General features: G+C 42.0%; 1 protein-coding gene across 9 annotated transcripts in view; it reads left to right on the top strand.

Moving 5' to 3' along the window:
* Positions 1-19,598, top strand: part of lyst (lysosomal trafficking regulator) — a 54,466-nt gene that overhangs the window by 3,162 nt on the left and 31,706 nt on the right. For 7 of the 9 annotated variants that reach the window (XM_034552661.1, XM_034552657.1, XM_034552658.1 and 4 more), the window contains exons 3-6: positions 6,223-6,311; positions 9,711-9,909; positions 15,777-15,867; positions 16,788-18,894. In XM_034552661.1, coding sequence (XP_034408552.1) covers positions 6,223-6,311; positions 9,711-9,909; positions 15,777-15,867; positions 16,788-18,894 — 2,486 coding nt within the window. Of the gene's footprint in view, positions 1-1,375; positions 1,517-6,222; positions 6,312-8,551; positions 8,673-9,710; positions 9,910-15,776; positions 15,868-16,787; positions 18,895-19,598 lie in introns of those variants that run through there. The other 2 variants (XM_034552662.1, XM_034552664.1) reach the window with 2 other exon arrangements.

Raw genomic sequence — 19,598 nt, 5'->3', positions numbered from 1 at the left:
TCCTTAAAAGACTAACCAGCTATAATGTGTAAAGCTAATGAGTGCCAAGGCTTTTTATTCTTGGAAATAATAGCTTCCTTCCTCTGAAGTCATCGTGTCTGTGGTGGTGTATATGTGCCGTATGCTTTATTAGTCATGTTTACATTAAGACGTCAGCTGGAGAGACGATGCCGGCTTGTTCTCAGTCATCATATTCATACTTGACACTTGAACTGCAGCAAACAGACTTTCTAATAGTGGGAACCTTTTATGTCTCGTTGTGCAGATTGTTTGCTCGTCCACTCGTCACCTTCACTGTGTGTGTGTGTGTGTGTGTGTGTGTGTGTGTGTGTGTGTGTGTGTGTGTGTGTGTGTGTGTGTGTGTGTGTGTGTGTGTGTGTGTGTGTGTGTGTGTGTGTGTGTGTGTGTGTGTGTGTGTGTGTGTGTGTGTGTGTGTGTGTGTGTGTGTGTGTGTGTGTGTGTGTGTGTGTGTGTGTGTGTGTGTGTGTGTGTGTGTGTGTGTGTGTGTGTGTGTGTGTTCATTCTGTCAATCCCATCAGTGCACAAGTATATGCAGTACATTCCTACCATCTGTGGCGCCCGCTCAGTGCAGGTAAACATGATTACGTGAACACGGAGACGGTCCCACGACTGAAAGGCCTTCGTTTTAATGCCCACCATACAGCAAGACTCTGCCCTGCCGCTCTGTATCCAATACTGTGATCACACTTTACAGTGAGTCGTGGAGGACACAAAGACACCTTCTCCTGCAGTAATCAATAACACAACAAGTGCCTGTGCTGCTGCCTCGCTCTTTTTCTCTCTTTGGTGGGGGTCAAAGGAGTCTCAGTCACAATAGGGACTGATAGAGCAAACTGTTGTGGAGGATCTTCCCAGCTCCATTTATAAAGGAGAGCATTGGTAGCATCCTCATACTTGCTATATATTCATTGTACATTAATGCTCCTTAGATAACATCATTATATGGAATCCATTATCACCACATTCACCTTTTTGCACGTAATCTTTAGCATTTACATTTAAGGAAGAGAAGTTGCACGATAGCTTCAGAATATTGAGATTCCTGGCATTTATGCTTTCTTTCCATTCTTCAGAATTTCTTTTTTATGAATCCAAAACTACCGCAACAGTGTCGGGCGCGTTCACATCAAAGTATCTGCAGGGAGGTTTTCCATTCGGCCCAATCTCTCTGAATCTTGATGAGCAGCGTTAATTAAGTAGAATGGTTACTTGGCCATGAGCCAAGCTAACAACCAGGATGTGTTGCTTGTGTATGGTTCCATTTCATTATGAGATAACAGGATGTTTCAAAACCCTGAGGTGTGGTGTTGGGATTACTTCACTTTTCTGTTTATCTGGTACCTCTGGTACGACTCTTATGCCACTTTAAATTCAGCCAGTTGCAGGCCTCTTGGGCCAATGTTAACTCTGGTTGAAGTAAGCTTAAAGCATTAAAAAGGATGTACTGTCCTGCATTTGAAAAGCCATTGTCCTGCAGGGTGATTGGACTCATCTTGTAAGTATCATTTTGTAGCTAAGAGACCCTGACAGCTAATTGTGCTAACATATGTTCATTGACCGTATGTTGTCACTTAACCTGTAACAACAGGTACTTTGTTATGACCAGATTTGAATTAGGACAACCCTGGTCACATATTCCACTCACATTACTTAAAGCTCGGTTCTGTGCTTCACATTCCTTCTGTGGTAAATCCTTGAATCCTAGAAAAGATTAAACTTGTCGAGCAAAGCAAAATACAGTGAATACTAAAGGGGGAGTAAAGACGGTCATGCTGGTTTACCTCAATCCGTGATTGCATTATCAGATACATTATTTCCTGTGGCATTAAGGTCAGCTGTGAGATATATGACTGCTCTAGCTAACTAAAGCAATTAAAGATAATATGCTTGGATCGTACTCCACACCTGAGCAACTAAGTGCACAGTCAAGTCTTTTTTATCTTATTTTAATTAATCTTTTAAAACCTCAAACCACTCTTTTGAAAATATAAGTTTCAGTCCTGAGAAAACATACACTGGAAAATATAGGCGTATTTGTGTGATGACGCCGTTTCTTTTACTCCACAGTAATTTGCCATTAAGACACTTTTTAGTGAATTCACCATGACATTGTCTTATGAGTACCAGGGACCAAACATAACAATAACTAAACAAAAGTATGCATTAATGCTCTGATCAATAATGTCTTGCGATCGTCGCACTACTTGCAAAAAAACGTTGATCGTTTTAATTTCATACAATTTTACTTTCTATGATTTCATGTTTGTTGTCTACCAATAATATACTTCTGCAAATGAAGTATCATTCTTAGGCTTGCTGGTTGACGACGGGACTTGTTTCACATCTGTATTTGTTGTTCTGTCCTTAGTTTCAACTGAACTCCTCCTCACGTTGGTCTCCAGGGCTGTTCCAAACGATTGCCTGAATGGATGAATAATTCATGTCCCACCATTGCGCTGGCTGTTTCCACCCAGTGGCGTGTTACACTCTCTCAGTCCACCGGGGGAGCGAAATGCCAGAGCAGGCTGTTTGGATTGCAATTTTGACCAACGCCAGCTTGCTCTCTATCTCCCTGTAATTAAACCGAGAGTGACACATTTTTATTTCCTGCACTGTGGCTCTGCTCAAATAAAGGTCAACGTTTGCAGCAGGGTGGCTCTCTGAAAAACACAAACATGCGTTTTAATGGTAGCCTCTTAACCTTTTTGTTTGGTGGCTTAATGGAGTAAAATAAAAAACAAGTTATTTGTGGTGCTGTTTGAAGCGGCTCTGCTCTCTCACTGCAGTTTGTGAGGAAATGCAGAACGTTAGGGGCTCCTCATGATGCTCATCACCCAAATGTCAAATTAGATCAGTAGGGATCTCAATCCGGGGGAAAAAACATTGCATAACCAACGCATGTCCTCTCTCACGAGGACAGGATCACATCGCTTTCACTGTCTCTGCCAAGTGGTAGTCTAATTATCCAAAGAGAGCTTGAGGTACAGAACCGGAGTGGGTGACTCGGCCATCGGACTCCCATGACTAGGCCTCCCATGATTGCCGTGTTGGAGGAAGGCAGTGTAAAAGACACAGGTCACAGCCACCATGTCCAAGCAATTATGTAAACTTTGGTAAGGCTTTCAGTATTAAAATTCCTCTCATGTAAAGAGACATTGAGAAAATACAGGCAAAGCAAGAGTGGGCAAATGTGTTTCCTTCTGAGGTGTCCTTAAGCAAGTGGCAGCATTTAGCATGCTGTTCCGTAGCTGAATCTGAATTTTGAACTTCCTGGACCGGGCAAGAAATATTTAAACAAAAACCAAGAGCAAAAGAGTTGTTTTTTTCCCTCCATTCTGATCTCAATCTATACTGTTTGGGTATCCCCTTATTCTTGTAGCAATTCAATTCCCCCTTGGCCAGGCAGCCTGCACCTCTGCATGACCAAAATGATATACGGTTAAATTATATTAAATAAATTCTTCTGTCAACAAATCTTAAAATGGCTCAGCAGCTTAACATAGAATTGGCAGTACGTGAAGTCGGTAGCTGTTTGTCTCAACCACCCAGATAGCCGGTGCATGTCTACATGACAAATGTACAAATAAAGAAGTTCATCACTGCAGAGGAAAGGTCAACGCTTTCGTTTTGTTGACAGAAATGTGTTCTCAGGGCTTTGTGAACTGTTGATTTCCCCTCAAAGCAGTATTAATCAGTATTGGCAGTCTCTCCATTATCAAATCACCCCGGCTGGTTTGTGCCGAGTGCATTGTAATATTGGATTAGAGCCTCGGAGGAAAAACAACCCTGTTGCTGGGAAATTAGTGTTATCGTGAGCCGCTTAGTTTCCCTTTCCCATATGAGGTGTACGGCTACAACAGACGCACTGATAACACAAGGACAAATGTAGTCATTTTAGATGCTCATTTTGGGAGATTAACTTTGATAGACTGAGTGCACAGCTCCTGCGTAACTCCAGGGCTTATTTATTAAACTAAGACAGTTTTGGCAACCTTGAAGCTTTGATTTCCTGCCAGTCATTCCCTCTGTTTGTCTTTTGCTCTTATCTGTCGCTACAGTTATTTATTTTACCTTTTTCATATTTTTGTCAGCGTTCCTGTTTTACCCATCCTCTCACGATCCATACATCTCTTTCTCTTCCCCTCTCCCCCGTGTGACGTTGTCCATATCGCATACTTCCTAGTTAAATCTCTTTTAATGCCATAGTTAACAAGTCACACAAAACCCTTCTTTGGCAGTTGTGACACAGGAAGGACGTTGACTGACCATGTAACCATACAAGAGTGGGCCCCCCCCCGTCTTCGCTGTGACGAAACTGCAAAAACCTGAATAACTGATTTTGAAATTTCCTCCCTCGTGTTGTAGTCGTGGAGAGTAGGGGGAATCAGTTTCAGACATGCATAGGTCTTTTAGGGCGTGTAAAGACGACAGAAAATAGTAAACGCACTACAAGCGTAAATGATGGCATAATTACTCTTTAAAGGGCTGTTTTATATGTCATTTACTTTTTAGTGTCACTGTGACATATCAGTGCAAGTACACTAAAACTAAATACACACAGTATAATCTTTGATGATGACTAGTACCGGTTATAGGCTTGCTGTAAAGTTGCGTGCCGCTGTAAGTTGATGCTTATTTTTTTCAAAGTAAGAGGAATTAAAGGTGTAAACGAACAAAAGACCACCAAAGCACATTGTGCGTTTCCTCGAGGTCGATGTGGAATGTGTTCCCCTCCTCCTTAAAACATGCGTAAATCCAATGGTAGAATATTTAAAGCCCCGACTTACATTCTGTGAGCTTTCTGGCAGGTCTTCAGACATGCCGAACGAAATCAGGACCCACTTGTAAAAACATTGCTCCACAGCGCCCCGAGCCACAAGGACAACTGGCACATGGGATGTAAAACTATTGTTTCCCCCATTGTTAGGAATATCGTGGATTTGGGGATTTTGTGGGAAAAGTGAGGTGACAGGTTATCATTATTTACATTGTTTGCTGTCTCTGAGAATGTGAAGGGCACTGTGCGGTTTATTTTCAACATTAATGGTTAAAATATAATGGTTAAAATCAATAAAAATCTTCATTGTAAAGAGAGGGAAAAAAAATTAAATAATCTAAACCTTTTGATATCGGACTATATATTGGTATCTGACTTGATCTGAATTTGACATCTATGGCTATTTAAAAAAGATCTAGCATTGAATGTGCATACTATTGACAAAGCTCACCAGCTTGCCAGATTTAGAGTGAAGCCACAGACTTCCCCTGTGTATGCACACCTTTCTAATAAGAAATGGTGATAATAAAACCATACAGTCTTGGCCACCGTAGGTCAGACTGTGTGCAATGTGATTGGTACTTTGGCGTTGTGACCCAGACGCTCGGCACAGCCACATCATTCAGGCATCAGTGTTGCCTGAATTAGTCCAGTCAGTGGTGACAGATAAGCGGAGGAGGGGAGGCAGTACGCTGCTTGGAGAACGGCACGTCTGCTGGTAGCATATTAACACACTACCCTGGAACCGGTAATGCAGTCAGCTGACTTCGCTCACTTTTGAGAAAAGTCCTGGTTGCCTTGCCAGCTGTGGTGGTGAGAGATTCTTTGATTGGCTCATGGTCAGACTCAGACCTCAGCACTGACGAGGCAGATCTCCACTTAAAGGGATATTTGTTAATTGCTGATGTATGATTAGAAATCGTAAAAGGCTCGGCTGTCCACCAGGCTATTGTTCAATAGCAATGAGCTTTTACTTTGAACATGAACGGCTGAGTTCGGTCAGAGATAAAAAAAAATGCAATATCGAAAATATTACTTATTGTTCTGGGAAGTGAATTATTTTTGTGTCATTTTGAAGAGTGTAAGAACAAAGGAGTGCTTTTTGGTTGGAGTGCTTTTGTATCGTGTTGTTGGAGAGGAGAAATCAAATATACTGACTCTCAGCACTTGCATCTGACCCGATAAATCAATATTGGAGCAACATTTCCACATAACGACATTAATGGCCGTTGCATCAGTCTAATTGGCTGTACCGTCATCTATAACAATTACAAAACACAAAATGATTGCGAGCAATGCCATAATGGGTTATCAAGTGAAAGGTTTCTGTGTCGTGCATTTGCCATTTCAATACCTCGTCATGTGAGTGCCCATAATAATTTGGTTCATGCTCTTACTCATTTGTCTCATCTGTGTCTTGTCAGGTCAGCCTTCAGGGTCTGGAGAATTTCCTCTGTCTCTTCCACTATGTGCAGCGTCACCCTGACAACAGCAAAGATGCACTGAAATTCTGGTAGGTCTGGTTATCATTTTAACCTCTTTCCCTGTATTGAGATGGAGGTTTGGTCTCAGTAAGAAACTCAGCAAGACGTTGCTATAAAACAGAATGAGCAGCATTACAACGCCTCACAGAGTGCATGGCGTTATATCAACACCTCAAAGAAAGTGGGCGTGCGGCAACTGCAAACACACCGGCAGTGGCGTTGGTCTTTTCCAAAGAAAAGTAACTGCAGAAGTGACAGATTTATTTTCATAATATGTCCCACCACTATGGCAGAGTTTGCAGACATTATGTAATCATGGTACATTAGCATTTCAGAGTACCTTGCAGCATAGATTTCCATATTGATGAGGAAAATTGGAGACTTTAGGCACCTCCAGAGCACACACACACACACACACACACACACACTCTAAAATTAAGTGTGTGTATTAGCATCTGTGAGTTATGTGTTCCCTCAACTGAGAAGTGATTCAATTGAATGGGGTCTTGGTTAAAATGCCTGAAATAATGTCCAAGCTTAAGGCAGTTTAATGTTTTGCTCTGTGAGATCAGCCAAAAAGAGTTTACTTTAAATCATTGAAGCTTTTATCTGCAATAATTGAGCACTTAGCTAACAGGTGTTGTAGAAATGGATCACAAAATGTATTTATGAATAGACCACCGCTGTAAACTCTCTTTTTAAAAGCAGTGTTGATCTGTGGAGATCATCTGAGCAGGACATGCATGAGAGCTGTTTCTTTGGCATCAGAGTCCACAATAAATCAAAACAACCTTCAATTGAAATCATCCATTATGATTAGATTTTAATTGATTAGACCAAAAAAAGAAATCCACAGAAACGTATGTCTTGTGCGTGCATATGCTTAATACCTCATTGTTTGCAGTAGAACCAGATATATGGAACCATGTTTGCTTCCATGAACTCATTATAGCTCTTGGCACTCTGTGAACAGTGCACTGGACACACAGGAGTCATGGTTGAAAACACTGTATGATGTCTTCTCCTCTGAGCTGGAGCCGCACCAACTCAATATTTGAATATTATCCATTGCTCTACGTGTCCTTTAATCTCTTCAGAAAACCTTTTGCTATAACCAATTAAAACCTACTTTTGTGAAGCCTCCAGCATGAATGTAACTCAGTTGAGGTAATAAGATGAATAATTTGCCAAAACATATCACAATAAGCTTCTTAGTGTTTTGCAGCATGATGATATCATGGCAACCTTTATCCGTGTGTTCTAGGTCTGTACTCACTGGCATGAAAGAATGATAAAACAACTAAAAGGATGGTGCCGCAAAACACAAGCAAATGCTGGGTTTAAAACAATCTGTGGGGTATTCCTTTCATTGTGTTATCCTCATTGGAATCGTTCTAAATGTCTTTGCAGTATGACAGCTGTTTGTTTTGAAGGTACTTTGTAATTTAATAATATATTTATGCAATGCATTTCTCCTATCCCTAGCCGTTTAATTGAGACTTGTACCGCATGTGTGTGTTGCAATACAAACACTGACTTTATTCTAAATTATAGTCATTTTTAAACATTAAGAAGTCAAACCTAACATATCATGTCAAAGCCTCTTGGTCTGTTTGAGAGCGACCTGTGACCTAAATAAGCTCCCTCCGGTGGCTGGACATCTTCCACTCAGACTAAAGTTGAATTATCATGGTGAGCTTGAATTTTACACTGTCACGAAACACTTTCTAATGAAATGCTGCAACAGCGTAGTTGTTTCAGATGACAATTCAGTGTTGGACCATGTCAATATGGCTCAACCTTTCTTGAATCCAGATACTGATACGAATATCTTTATTTCAACGCCACATAACATAGCAAATATATGCAACACATACATACCTAAAAACGAAATGATAGTAGAGTAGAGTGGCGTAAACTGTGGATTTAATCAGTGTGTTTCATCTTTTATTATAGATGGAGTACTTAATGCTTCATCACGGCTAACTCGTCTCTTTTTGGAGCTTTTGCTAGTTGATCCTAGTCGGCCTGTTTGTTGTTTAAAAGAACAAATTCCCGAAACAGTTGTTGAAGTGCAGAAAACAAAGGCTGTTACTGTGAATCATGATTGATTATGGAGGTCTTATACAGGGCACCGGGGGCTCGTCAGTATTTCCGAGGCCAGTCCCCTCGCCATGTGACATCACATGCTTTCATGTGATACGCTGATCTGCTGCAAATCTGGACAGCTTCCATTTGAAATTCCAATTTAATGGAATTTGTGCTGCAGAACAGAAATTTCAGTCAGCAGTCGTGTGAGAAGGTATGCAGAATCAGCCAGCAGAGCCACAGTCATGCTTGGAGCGAACACAAGATGACTGGAAGGAAACCGTTCGGCCCAGTGACATTTGGTAAGAAATTAGGTTTTTTTTAACTGAAATGGTTGTTTTAGATTTTATCAACCCAGCACTCCATTACATTGTGTTGGTAGTATTTCGTGAGTAGGTTTGTTTCAGAGCAGCAACAGCGGAAATGTTAATGAGTAAACATTACTTGGTCATATCTGTCTGATGGAATCATTTATGGCTCAGTCCTGGTGTTTTTAATCCATGGTGAGCTTTGAAATTGGGCGTTTCCTGCCAAGGGTGTGTGTATCTTCAATGGTGAATGGAGAGTGATGTGAGGTGTGTTGAGTCCTACAGCTAATTGTCAGTTACATTTAGAGGAACCCGTGGTTGTGGCAGGCATACTCGATGATCTAGACGTCACTCTTCTTAGGCTTTTTTGAAGGAAGCGACTTTTTCTTCAATCTCACTACACTTGTAGAGCACTCCCATTATATCGACCCCAACCGAAAGACTAGTGTGATTAAACTGCAGCTTTATCAAATCAGTGCAATAAAGAAACAATCCCAAAGAAACTTTTGTATGAACTTCACAAAACGGTTGTTTTTGTAAACTGTGGCAAAGGGTATCGTTTTCTTTTTTTTACTTTAGAGAATTACAACTTAGTCGACCAGAGAGGAGTGAGGTGTATATCTGCTACTTCCAAATTCTGAATAAGCATTCAAGTATCGCATGATAAGTGTGACTATTATGTTTTGTTGAGAACGTGAACTCTGAACTTTTCCTTGAGATCCCTTCCATACGCTCAGTTTACACATTTACATACATCCGTTTTGTCTCTAAGAGTTGAATCAAAAGAAGCAACGGAGGGGACTTTAAGGAGGCGGTTAGGCCTTCAAAGTCTGAAGATTATTTAACAACTTTTCATTTATAATTTATATTAATTTACATTCACAGTAATACATTATCATGCCGCTACCCAAAAGTGAACTTAGTTTTGGTTTCTCTCATGAAGGACAACCTCATAATCCCACATTGTAGCTTCAAGTGTGTATCGAGACTTGATTGCCCCTGCCTTAAGATGGTTTATCTCCTCTATTGTAGCTCAGACATGAGTGGGGCCAGTAACACACTGGCGAGAGAGTTCCTGACTGACGTACATCAACTATGCAGCGCGGTGGCCCAGAGAGCGGAGGCACGGGAGGAAGATGAGGAGGAGAGTCACATGGTTGCACTGGGAGAGTACCTGGTCCGGGGGCGGGGCTTCCTGTTGCTCAGCACCCTGGACTCCATCATTGACCAGGTGAGGATGTTCAAGGACACGAATGATTAATCATGAAAAACAATAATACTGAATTCTTCATTCCCTTGAGACCACATCATACAGTATGAGCAACTATAGTTTCAGCAATGGGTGGGGGGAGTTGTCACACTTGTAAATGCTACTACTGTAGTTTCCTTCAGTAATAATATTCACACTAGCTTTACACTAAGCTTTAGGCCACAGCTTTTAGTTTCAGATTCAGCCTCATATTTCTTAAATCAATCTATTAAACCTTTCACGCAGCTGTTTAGTATAAGCAAGACACATTCAAATTTCCGCACATAAGCCTCTGTAAGCAATTATCTCTATTCATCAAAAGAAAATTCCAACTAGAGTTAGCAAAAGAGATCCAGTATAGAGCTAGCACATGATAACAGATACAAAGAGTATGCTAACATAACATCAGACAGACCACGGATTTTAACATTATAGAGGCATTTTATGATCACTGTGCAATAAAACTCATCCATGAAACATGTAGGACACACTGTATATTTATAGTTCATTTTCACTGGATTCGACTTCACTTTAATGACTTTTTAATACCCTGCTGGAATTCACTTTTTCACATAAGGAGATGCTTGTATTTTTTTTTCCCACTTAGATTCACTCCACCAAACTGTTTGACCACCACATGGATAATATTGTCTCTTTACATTTCAATTAGCTGACACTTGTAGCCAAAGCGACTTACATGTATACACAGTAGACACAGCTACAGCGAGCAATTCAGGGTTAAGTGTCTTACTCAAGGACACATCGACTAGGGTCGTGAGCGGGGATCGAACCACCGATCCTCTAACTAAGCTGTACCACCTACTGCAGGAACAGCAGAGCACGCTCTCCAACAGACTGCTTCAGCTCCGCTGTCACAAGGACAGATCCAGGAGAACATTCCAGACCCAGATACACGAGAACATTCCAGATACAGGAGAACATTCCAGAGAACATTCCAGATACAGGAGAACATTCCAGATACAGGAGAACATTCCTGATACAGGAGAACATTCCAGATACAGGAGAACATTCCAGAGAACATTCCAGATACAGGAGAACATTCCAGATACAGGAGAACATTCCTGATACAGGAGAACATTCCAGATACAGGAGAACATTCCAGAGAACATTCCAGATACAGGAGAACATTCCTGATACAGGAGAACATTCCTGATACAGGAGAACATTCCTGATACAGGAGAACATTCCAGATACAGGAGAACATTCCAGATACAGGAGAACATTCCAGATACAGGAGAACATTCCAGATATAGGAGAACATTCCAGATACAGGAGAACATTCCAGATATAGGAGAACATTCCAGATACAGGAGAACATTCCTGATACAGGAGAACATTCCAGATACAGGAGAACATTCCAGATACAGGAGAACATTCCAGATACAGGAGAACATTTCAGAGAACATTCCAGATACAGGAGAACATTCCAGATATAGGAGAACATTCCAGATACAGGAGAACATTCCAGATATAGGAGAACATTCCAGATACAGGATAACATTCCTGATACAGGAGAACATTCCTGATACAGGAGAACATTCCAGATACAGGAGAACATTTCAGAGAACATTCCAGATACAGGAGAACATTCCAGATATAGGAGAACATTCCAGATACAGGATAACATTCCTGATATAGGAGAACATTCCAGATACAGGAGAACATTCCTGATATAGGAGAACAATCCAGATACAGGAGAACATTCCAGATACAGGAGAACATTACATGAGAACATTCCTGCCAACTGCAATAAGACTGTACAATAAATCACCTCTGGCCAGATCCTCCTCAAATTGATCAACATCAATAACCCTTGCACCGCTTCACTTTATATACTTTATATACACTTGGATACACTGTATACACTTTGCATTTTTATTTTTATTTCCTTTATTATTTAAATTCTTAAATGTATTATGCCCTGCTATTTTATTGTATTGTGTATATATTGTAAACATGCTTGCTGCTGGGCTGCACGGTGGTGTAGTGGCTAGCACTGTCGCCTCACAGCAAGAGGGCCGCAGGTTCAATTCCCGGTCGGAGCGGTCCTTCTGTGTGGAGTTTGCATGTTCTCCCCGTGGCAGCGTGGGTTCTCTCCGGGCTCTCCGGCTTCCTCCCACAGTCCAAAGACATGCTGCAGGTTAATTGATCTCTAAATTGCCCAAAGGTGTGAATGTGAGAGTGAATGGTTGTGTGTCCCTACATGTGCCCTCGATGGACTGGCGGCCTGTCCAGGGTGTCCCCTGCCTTCGCCCTATGTCAGCTGGGATAGGCTCCAGCGCCCCCGCGACCCTAATGAGGATAAGCGGTATTGAAAATGGATGGATGGATGGATGCTTGCTGCTGCTACGAAGAAATTTCCCCTTGGAGATGAATAAAGTTGATCTAATCTAAATCTAATAATCTAACCACTGACCTACAGTCGCCACTGTGTCTGTTTGTTTAGTAGCCAGTTAGGCTGCCTCTCGACATATGTGGCTGGTGTTATTCAAGTTTGCAGATGACCATATCTATAAAGGAAATGAGCACTGCAGTGCCCACAAGTTATTCAATTTTCTGATTGATTGCAGAGAGTTGGTTTCCAATTTATGTTGTATGCAGGATGTTGATGCTGAAATGCAAATCCTTTTAGAAGAATCGTGTAACTTTTCAGAACAGATCTTTATATCAGATAATACACTCGGGCTGCACCAAATAATTGCAGATAAAGATCAGGCTCCATTAATCTTATTGGTATTGTACTCATTGTAGTTTCTGACTTGTGTGATCCAAACATATACTACAATTTACATATAACTTCAGAGAGTTATAAAGTCAAGATGTATTGAAAAAAAGATAGATTAATTCGTAACTAAAATTCACAACATGTTTTTTTCTAATAAAATATTCTGCTTCAATTCATATTTTTTGCCATTTAGCGTTTTAAAAAACGACTTGTTCGCTGCAATCAGAAAACGGTTTCCTCTCCAACATTCTGCACATATAGGGAAGCACGCACTGTTGAGTTAAAGTCACGACAGACAGTTTAAAAGAAAGACCAACTCATTTTATCTATTGAACCACTTTATTCAAATTGAGGATGCAGTTCAAGGATTTCTTTTAAGGTGCCACCGTCAAAAAATATGTTAACGACAATTCAAAGCTTAATTCAAAAACCTCTATAAACAAATGTCATTCGTTACAGCCCTATTGACCGTTTGGCTTTCAAGACGCTAAACCCTGTTAATACACCAATACATGGACATAATTGTCTATATTTGTTACATTGCCAATTAGGTTGTCTTTTTAAATCATACATGTTACAAAGGCCTGAAGGTTGGTCATACCTAAAGAGAAACTGAGCTCCACAGTGCCCATAAGTTGTTTAATTTTCTGATTCATTACAGAAAGTTGGTCACTTGTTCTGCTGATATGCAAATCTATTTAAAAGAGTTCACTACTAACTATTGATGTTTTTATCATACAATATACAACATATATCAGTATTACTCTCTTTTAAAATGGGGTTCGTGGATACGGTTTGGACCTGGCTTGGTGGAAACACTTTACCATGAAGGGCGTCAGTTAGTTGTCCCCTCTACAACAGTGAGTGCTGAGCACTTTATTTAGGTGCTTGTGGTAAATGATAGGAATGGCTTCACACAAGCAGGTATTGTTTGCTGTGTTAAATGGGACCAGACTCCGACAGAGCCCAGTGTTCCCTCTGCCTTGTACTGGTTCAGCAGAGCCTAATCTACACTGGACTCACTGCGTTGATGTATTGATTTGATCTGTGAGTGCTTTAGGGTCAAGTAACAATTTAGTACATGCTCCTATCCAGGGGGAATTAAGTAGCTTTCACATGACAAGTCTAACGCTGCACATAAAAGATCAGAAACCATGACAGTCGAAAACAATATGACCTCTGAGTGTTGTGGTTTGGTTTTTTTTTCTTCAACAATTACCTGCGTCAGACATGATGCTGAATCACATGTCAGTGTACATGAAACATAATGGTTAAATTAGGTTTTGAATGCTTTGATGGGGAAAGTCAGGGAATGCACAGGCTAAGTACTCACACATGTCAACAGAGTGTCATGGCCATTGAAGTGGACCATACATTAATAATGGTTTTCGGACAATCCAACAGCCATGGTTGCCTTTCGATATATAATGTAAATATTGAGCTCTTCTGAAAAAGATTCTCTCGGCTACAGAGTGAACATTTGGATCCCCAAGTTCAGTTATTTTGGTGCCAAACAGTCTTTTCAATAAGCAGTTTATAATCCTCAGACTTGAAGTAACACATGCATCATTGAATGAGACACTATAATGTGATAAATTGGTAATGTGTTTGTGTTTTATTACAAGCTGCAGCTGTGTGCGTCAGCTGTGGGCTGGAAGGAGTCGAGTCTTTCGTGGCAATCTGGGTCAGGCACTTTTATAAACATTTATTTATTTGTGGTATGTAAGAACTTTGGGTTTGCAAAAAGTGTTTTTTGAATCCTAAATCTTGTGTCTGAATTAAGAAGAAAATGTATTGTGAGTTGGGTGAATACTCCCACCCTGTGCCACCTGGTCACTGCTTCGATGACTCAAGTCTGTCTCAGTAAGATTTTCCTTATGTAAGACTCTCATGCATTACATAAGTAAAACTATTCCACACAAAACCGGTACTCCTGTAGTCATGTTTAAACATAACATGCAATATAATTGTCTATATATGTTTATGTAGATGTTAAATGTCAGTCATCTCAGCGTAAATCATCAACTGAATCATTTGAAAGGCAAATGCTTGGCGACAACCAGATAAAAAGCTGGATAGTTTACAGTCGGAGGTGGTTCGAGTTGGAGATGCACCGATCAATCTGCCAGACTGATATATGGGCCAATTTGAGCTTTTTAAAGATTTCATATCAGTGTACAGGTTGGCCAGTACAGAAATGGGTTTGAGGTCATTAAACCATCACATAGTTTATTTAGACTCTGTAAAATGTCCTGCTCAGGGATAAACAAACCGGAATGGTTACAGCGCATGCCATGTAACTTGAATGCTGCCAGTTTGATTGCAGCCCATGACCTATTATTTCCTCTTTTAAAAATAATATGGGCTATTGGTCAAGATAACAATATCCGTACACTATTAGCTTCACAAATCTAATGTTGGCCAGGCTCTAGTTTGAGTATCAAACAAAAAGCCTCCTTGATTAGTGAGTTAAAAATTGGTAACTTATAAGTCAATGTCAGTCAATCATTGGCTATGCATAAACACCACACAAGTGACTCACCCATTACCTTGAAGTAACTGCACAGTATATAATGAATTCATGATGTGTGTATTATATAGTGAATAGAAAATACTTCAATCTACAACTACAATCGTGTAAATAAGCAACCTGATCATTTATAATCCACACATGAATAAATGTTTTTTATTATTTTTTTAATTAACACATGATGGAGTTGGTTCTCTCTCTGCTGTGAGGTATGCCCAGGATATACACGAGATCCCCCAGGTCTTGGAAAGGAAGGCTGTCATGTCGTTGCTACATTGCTCCCGGACACATTTCACAGAAGACAAACTAACTAGCAAATTAAATGCACGCAAATAAATACTCCTGGAAAATAAAACGTTTTTAATTAAACTATAAAATCCCAAGGTACAGTTAAATTCAGACTGGAAGCTAATCTTAAAGTAGCTAAATTCTCTTTGTTGAACGTGGTAAACACAAAGGGACATTTGTACTGAGTTGATCTTGATGGGACAGTCTGGGTGTGACTCCAGAGTGTGACCAAAGGGAGAGGGGCAGGGAAACTTTCTAGGTAATCTCAGTTTGTTTTGTTCTCAGGAACTGACCTGCCGGGAGGAGCTGCTCACTCTGCTGCTGTCTCTGCTCCCACTGGTCTGGAAGATCCCTGTGCAGGAGGAAAAAGCCCCAGGTCGGTATTACCACAAATACTATGTACTAATATATGCAATACTCTATCACTTGTTCTTGTTAATGTTGCACATTCCTCACACTGCTCAGCTGTAATTGCACACGTGACCATCTCTTATTCCTGGTTTGTAACTAATGACCTCAATGTACATACTTCATTTTATGTGTAAAACTTGCTGTGCATTTCAGTTCTCTGTGATGTGCAAACTGTACAGTCATTTAGCATGCTAAATGCATTTCATGGGCCAGAAATGTTCTTTATTTATGTATTTGCTTCATCTTACATATTTTTCCATAATTATTTGCCGATTATTAAGATTAAGCCATGTTTTCACATTAGCTTGGGTTTGTTTCTGTGAAGTCAGTGGAATGTGTGCACATTGCTTTTGACTGTGAACAGTGTCTGTGTTCTTATCAAATGACTCATTTTGAATGTATTTTACTTGCTTAACAGTGCAAACGGTGTACTGTGCTCATTTGGAGATGGATGGGTTGTGATTGATCTTTGTAGTCCGTGTCTCCCTACGTTGCATCTTACCCCACAACAGGAGTAGAGTTGTGGTTGCAGAGGCTTGTGACCTCAGGATGACGCTGGTATTTAGTACAGGACTGCTGATCCTAGCTAACATGGACCCGAGACATTTTTACTTAATTAATTCCTACTCATTGAGTGTGTTTTAACAAACAGCTGTTGACGTGAGTTGAAGTAACTCACCTTACAGAATAAAAAATTAAATAAAAAAATTAAAGCGAAAGTGGAGTCTCAATGTTACACGTGTCATTAATCCTATATCACTTCAGCAGTAGTCAACAACGGTTTAGTGAGACTAAAAAATAACTATTTATTTCTCGAGGTAGATTCGGTATGCTGTTCTTCATGAATGCCCAGAATGCAATTGACAGATTTCTTTATGTTGACAGATTTCACCCTGCCTTCCCTACTGGAGGTATTCCTTAGCCGGGAGGTGAAGGCCGCCCCTCTCAGAGCGGGACAGAAGGCTGCGACAGATGAACAGAACTCTGGGAAGAGGTCCCGTGTTGGCAGTGGCACCTGGAAGTCACGGAGGTCACGCAGAACAGCGCAGAGGTACTCTGTAAAGGATGCTCGGAAGTCCCAGGTTTCTACCTCCGATTCAGAAGCCAACCCTGAAGACAAAGCTGTCCCAGGCCCCGGTGGTGCAAGGAGCCGACGGTCACATGGCTCCACCATCCGGGTAAGCTGTCAGCATCATCGCTCAGAGGCCTCACAGTTAACATCCAGCGCCACTGCCACCACAGAAACCATGAGTGCGCCGTACCCACACCCCCGAGCCCCTGGGTCCCAGATGGTGGACACCGAAACCCTGACAGACCCAGCTGCAATATCAATTTTCAATCGCATGGAAAACTCGCCCTTTGATCTCTGCCATGTGTTGCTTTCTCTGCTGGAGAAGGTCTGTAAGTTTGACATGAGCATCAACCACAACCCTGGCCTGGCAGTCAGTGTCGTACCTACTCTCACTGAAATCCTGACTGAGTTTGGAGATTGCTGTGGTCCAGGGGGAGGCGGTGGAGGTGGAACGGGAGCAGAGGAGCTTGCTGGAGGCTGGACGGAGGAGCCCATTGCACTAGTCCAGAGGATGCTTCTACGCACCATCCTGCACTTGATGTCAGTGGATGTGAGTCAGAGTGAAACCCTCCCAGATAGCCTCAGACGCAGCCTGACAGACCTGCTGAGAGCCACCCTCAAAATCCGAAGCTGCCTAGACAGACAGAGTGACCCGTTTGCTCCTCGGCCTAAGAAGACCCTGCAAGAGGTCCAGGATGACTTTTCGTTCTCCCGCTATCGCCACAGGGCACTACTGCTGCCAGAGCTTCTAGAGGGAGTGCTGCAAGTGCTGCTGGGTTGTCTGCAGGCTTCCACACCCAACCCCTTTTTCTTTAGCCAAGCGCTGGAGCTCATCCATGAGTTTGTCCAGCACCGCGGCCTGGAGCTGTTTGAGGCCACGGTGTTGCGGCTGGAGGGACTCGGCAGGGCCAGGGATTCTGAAGTAGGGGGTGAGGTTTCAGAGAGGCTTCGAGGTCTCATTGCAGGAATCTTTAAGATCATCAGTGCGGTGAAGAAGGCAAAGTCCGAGCAGCTGCATCAATCTGTGTGCGCCAGACGGCGGCACCGTCGCTGTGAATATTCCCACTTCCTGCATCACCACAGAGACCTGTCAGGTTTGCCCGTCTCTGCCTTCAAGCAGGCTGCCAGGCGCAACCCCTTTGAAGAGGATGGAGAAGGCAAGGAAGGTATGGATGGTGATGCAGTGCGTTACCCTGAGCGCTGCTGCTGCCTGGCTGCCTGTGCTCACCAATGTCTGCGGCTCTTGCAGCGTTTGTCCCCAAGTGGGCCAGCTGTGTTGCAGGTACTGGCTGGGGTGCAGGCTGTTGGCATCTGCTGTTGTATGGACCCCTGCTCAGTCGTAAGACCCCTGCTGCATGCCTTTCAAGCTCCAGGTCTGCGTAGTTACCAGTCTCATGTTCTCAGTGTCCTGGGCCGACTGATCCTAGACCAGCTTGGTGGGGGACAACCCTCAGAGAAGGCCAAGCTAGCCTCCTGTAACATCTGCACTCTGGACAGCAGCCAGCTGCCAGGCCTGGAGGAGACACTGCAGCACGGAGAACCTTCGGCCATTTCTACCAGTCTGTGCTACCGCTCCCAGGGAATTCTGCCAAGTGGAGGGGGGGAAGAGGACATGCTGTGGAAGTGGAATGCTCTGGAGGCCTATCAGGAGCTAGTGTTTGGTGAGGACTGGCAGCTGAGCCAGCAGATAGCTGGCCATGTGTGCCACCTGACTTTGCGGGGCAATGCTATAGTGCAGTGGCAGCTCTACACACACATCTTCAACCCTGTGCTGCAGAGAGGGGTAGAGCTGGCTCACCATGCCCAACAGCTGGGGGTTTCCACTGTCTGTACTCAAGTCTGCACCTATCACACACAGTGCCTGCCAGTGGAGGTACTACTCATTTACCTGCAAACGTTACCTGCCCTTCTCAAATCAAGGTGAGCGTTTTTGCATTACTACTTTTCCTTGGTCTTCCTTTTCTCAGTGGTTGTTTTTAGTCGGTTTTAGTTTGAGTGATCCCTCTTGTAATACACAGCATTTCAGGATTCTGTCAAAGATGCTTTAAATTGTATTTATATTAAATATGTAACGCTGCAAGCTGTTCTTAAGTTAAGTAAATGTGCAGAAGCATCAATGCATCAATGCTTTATATGTTTGTGTCATTGCATAAATGTGATGCAGGTGGATGTTTTTGAAAAATGTTTTGGCAGCTTTCTCTCTCAAGAAAAGGATTTGGCTCCTTTTTATACGACAACATAAGGCAAATATAATCAGCCAGCTCAAAGTAGACACCTAATCCACTTGGGCATTGTTTGTTATTCGATCTGTTGATCCAGGTGATTGCTAATTGATGCTAATCAATAATGTAGCTTTGTGTACTGAATGACAGATGGCAGATTAGTGACTGTTTATGTAACACTGTGAAGCGTACAGTAGTCTGGCTAAAGCAGGTGCTTGTGGTATTTGCCCAGACACATTTAACATTGGTATAATACTGTATTCATTAGTTTTTACTTTGGGGTTTATTATCAGTTGAATATTCAGTTGTCAGCTTTGAGACAATCAAAAGACATGCAGGTTGTTAAACACCGAATTGTCCGTATGTGTGAGTGTGTTCTGTCTGCGTGTTAACCATGGTGAC

The sequence above is a fragment of the Cyclopterus lumpus genome, chromosome 15 (genome assembly GCF_009769545.1).
Source record: "Cyclopterus lumpus isolate fCycLum1 chromosome 15, fCycLum1.pri, whole genome shotgun sequence".
NCBI lineage: Eukaryota > Metazoa > Chordata > Actinopteri > Perciformes > Cyclopteridae > Cyclopterus > Cyclopterus lumpus.
Note: the sequence above shows the minus strand (reverse complement) of the source record. Positions and strands in the feature narration are given on the sequence as shown.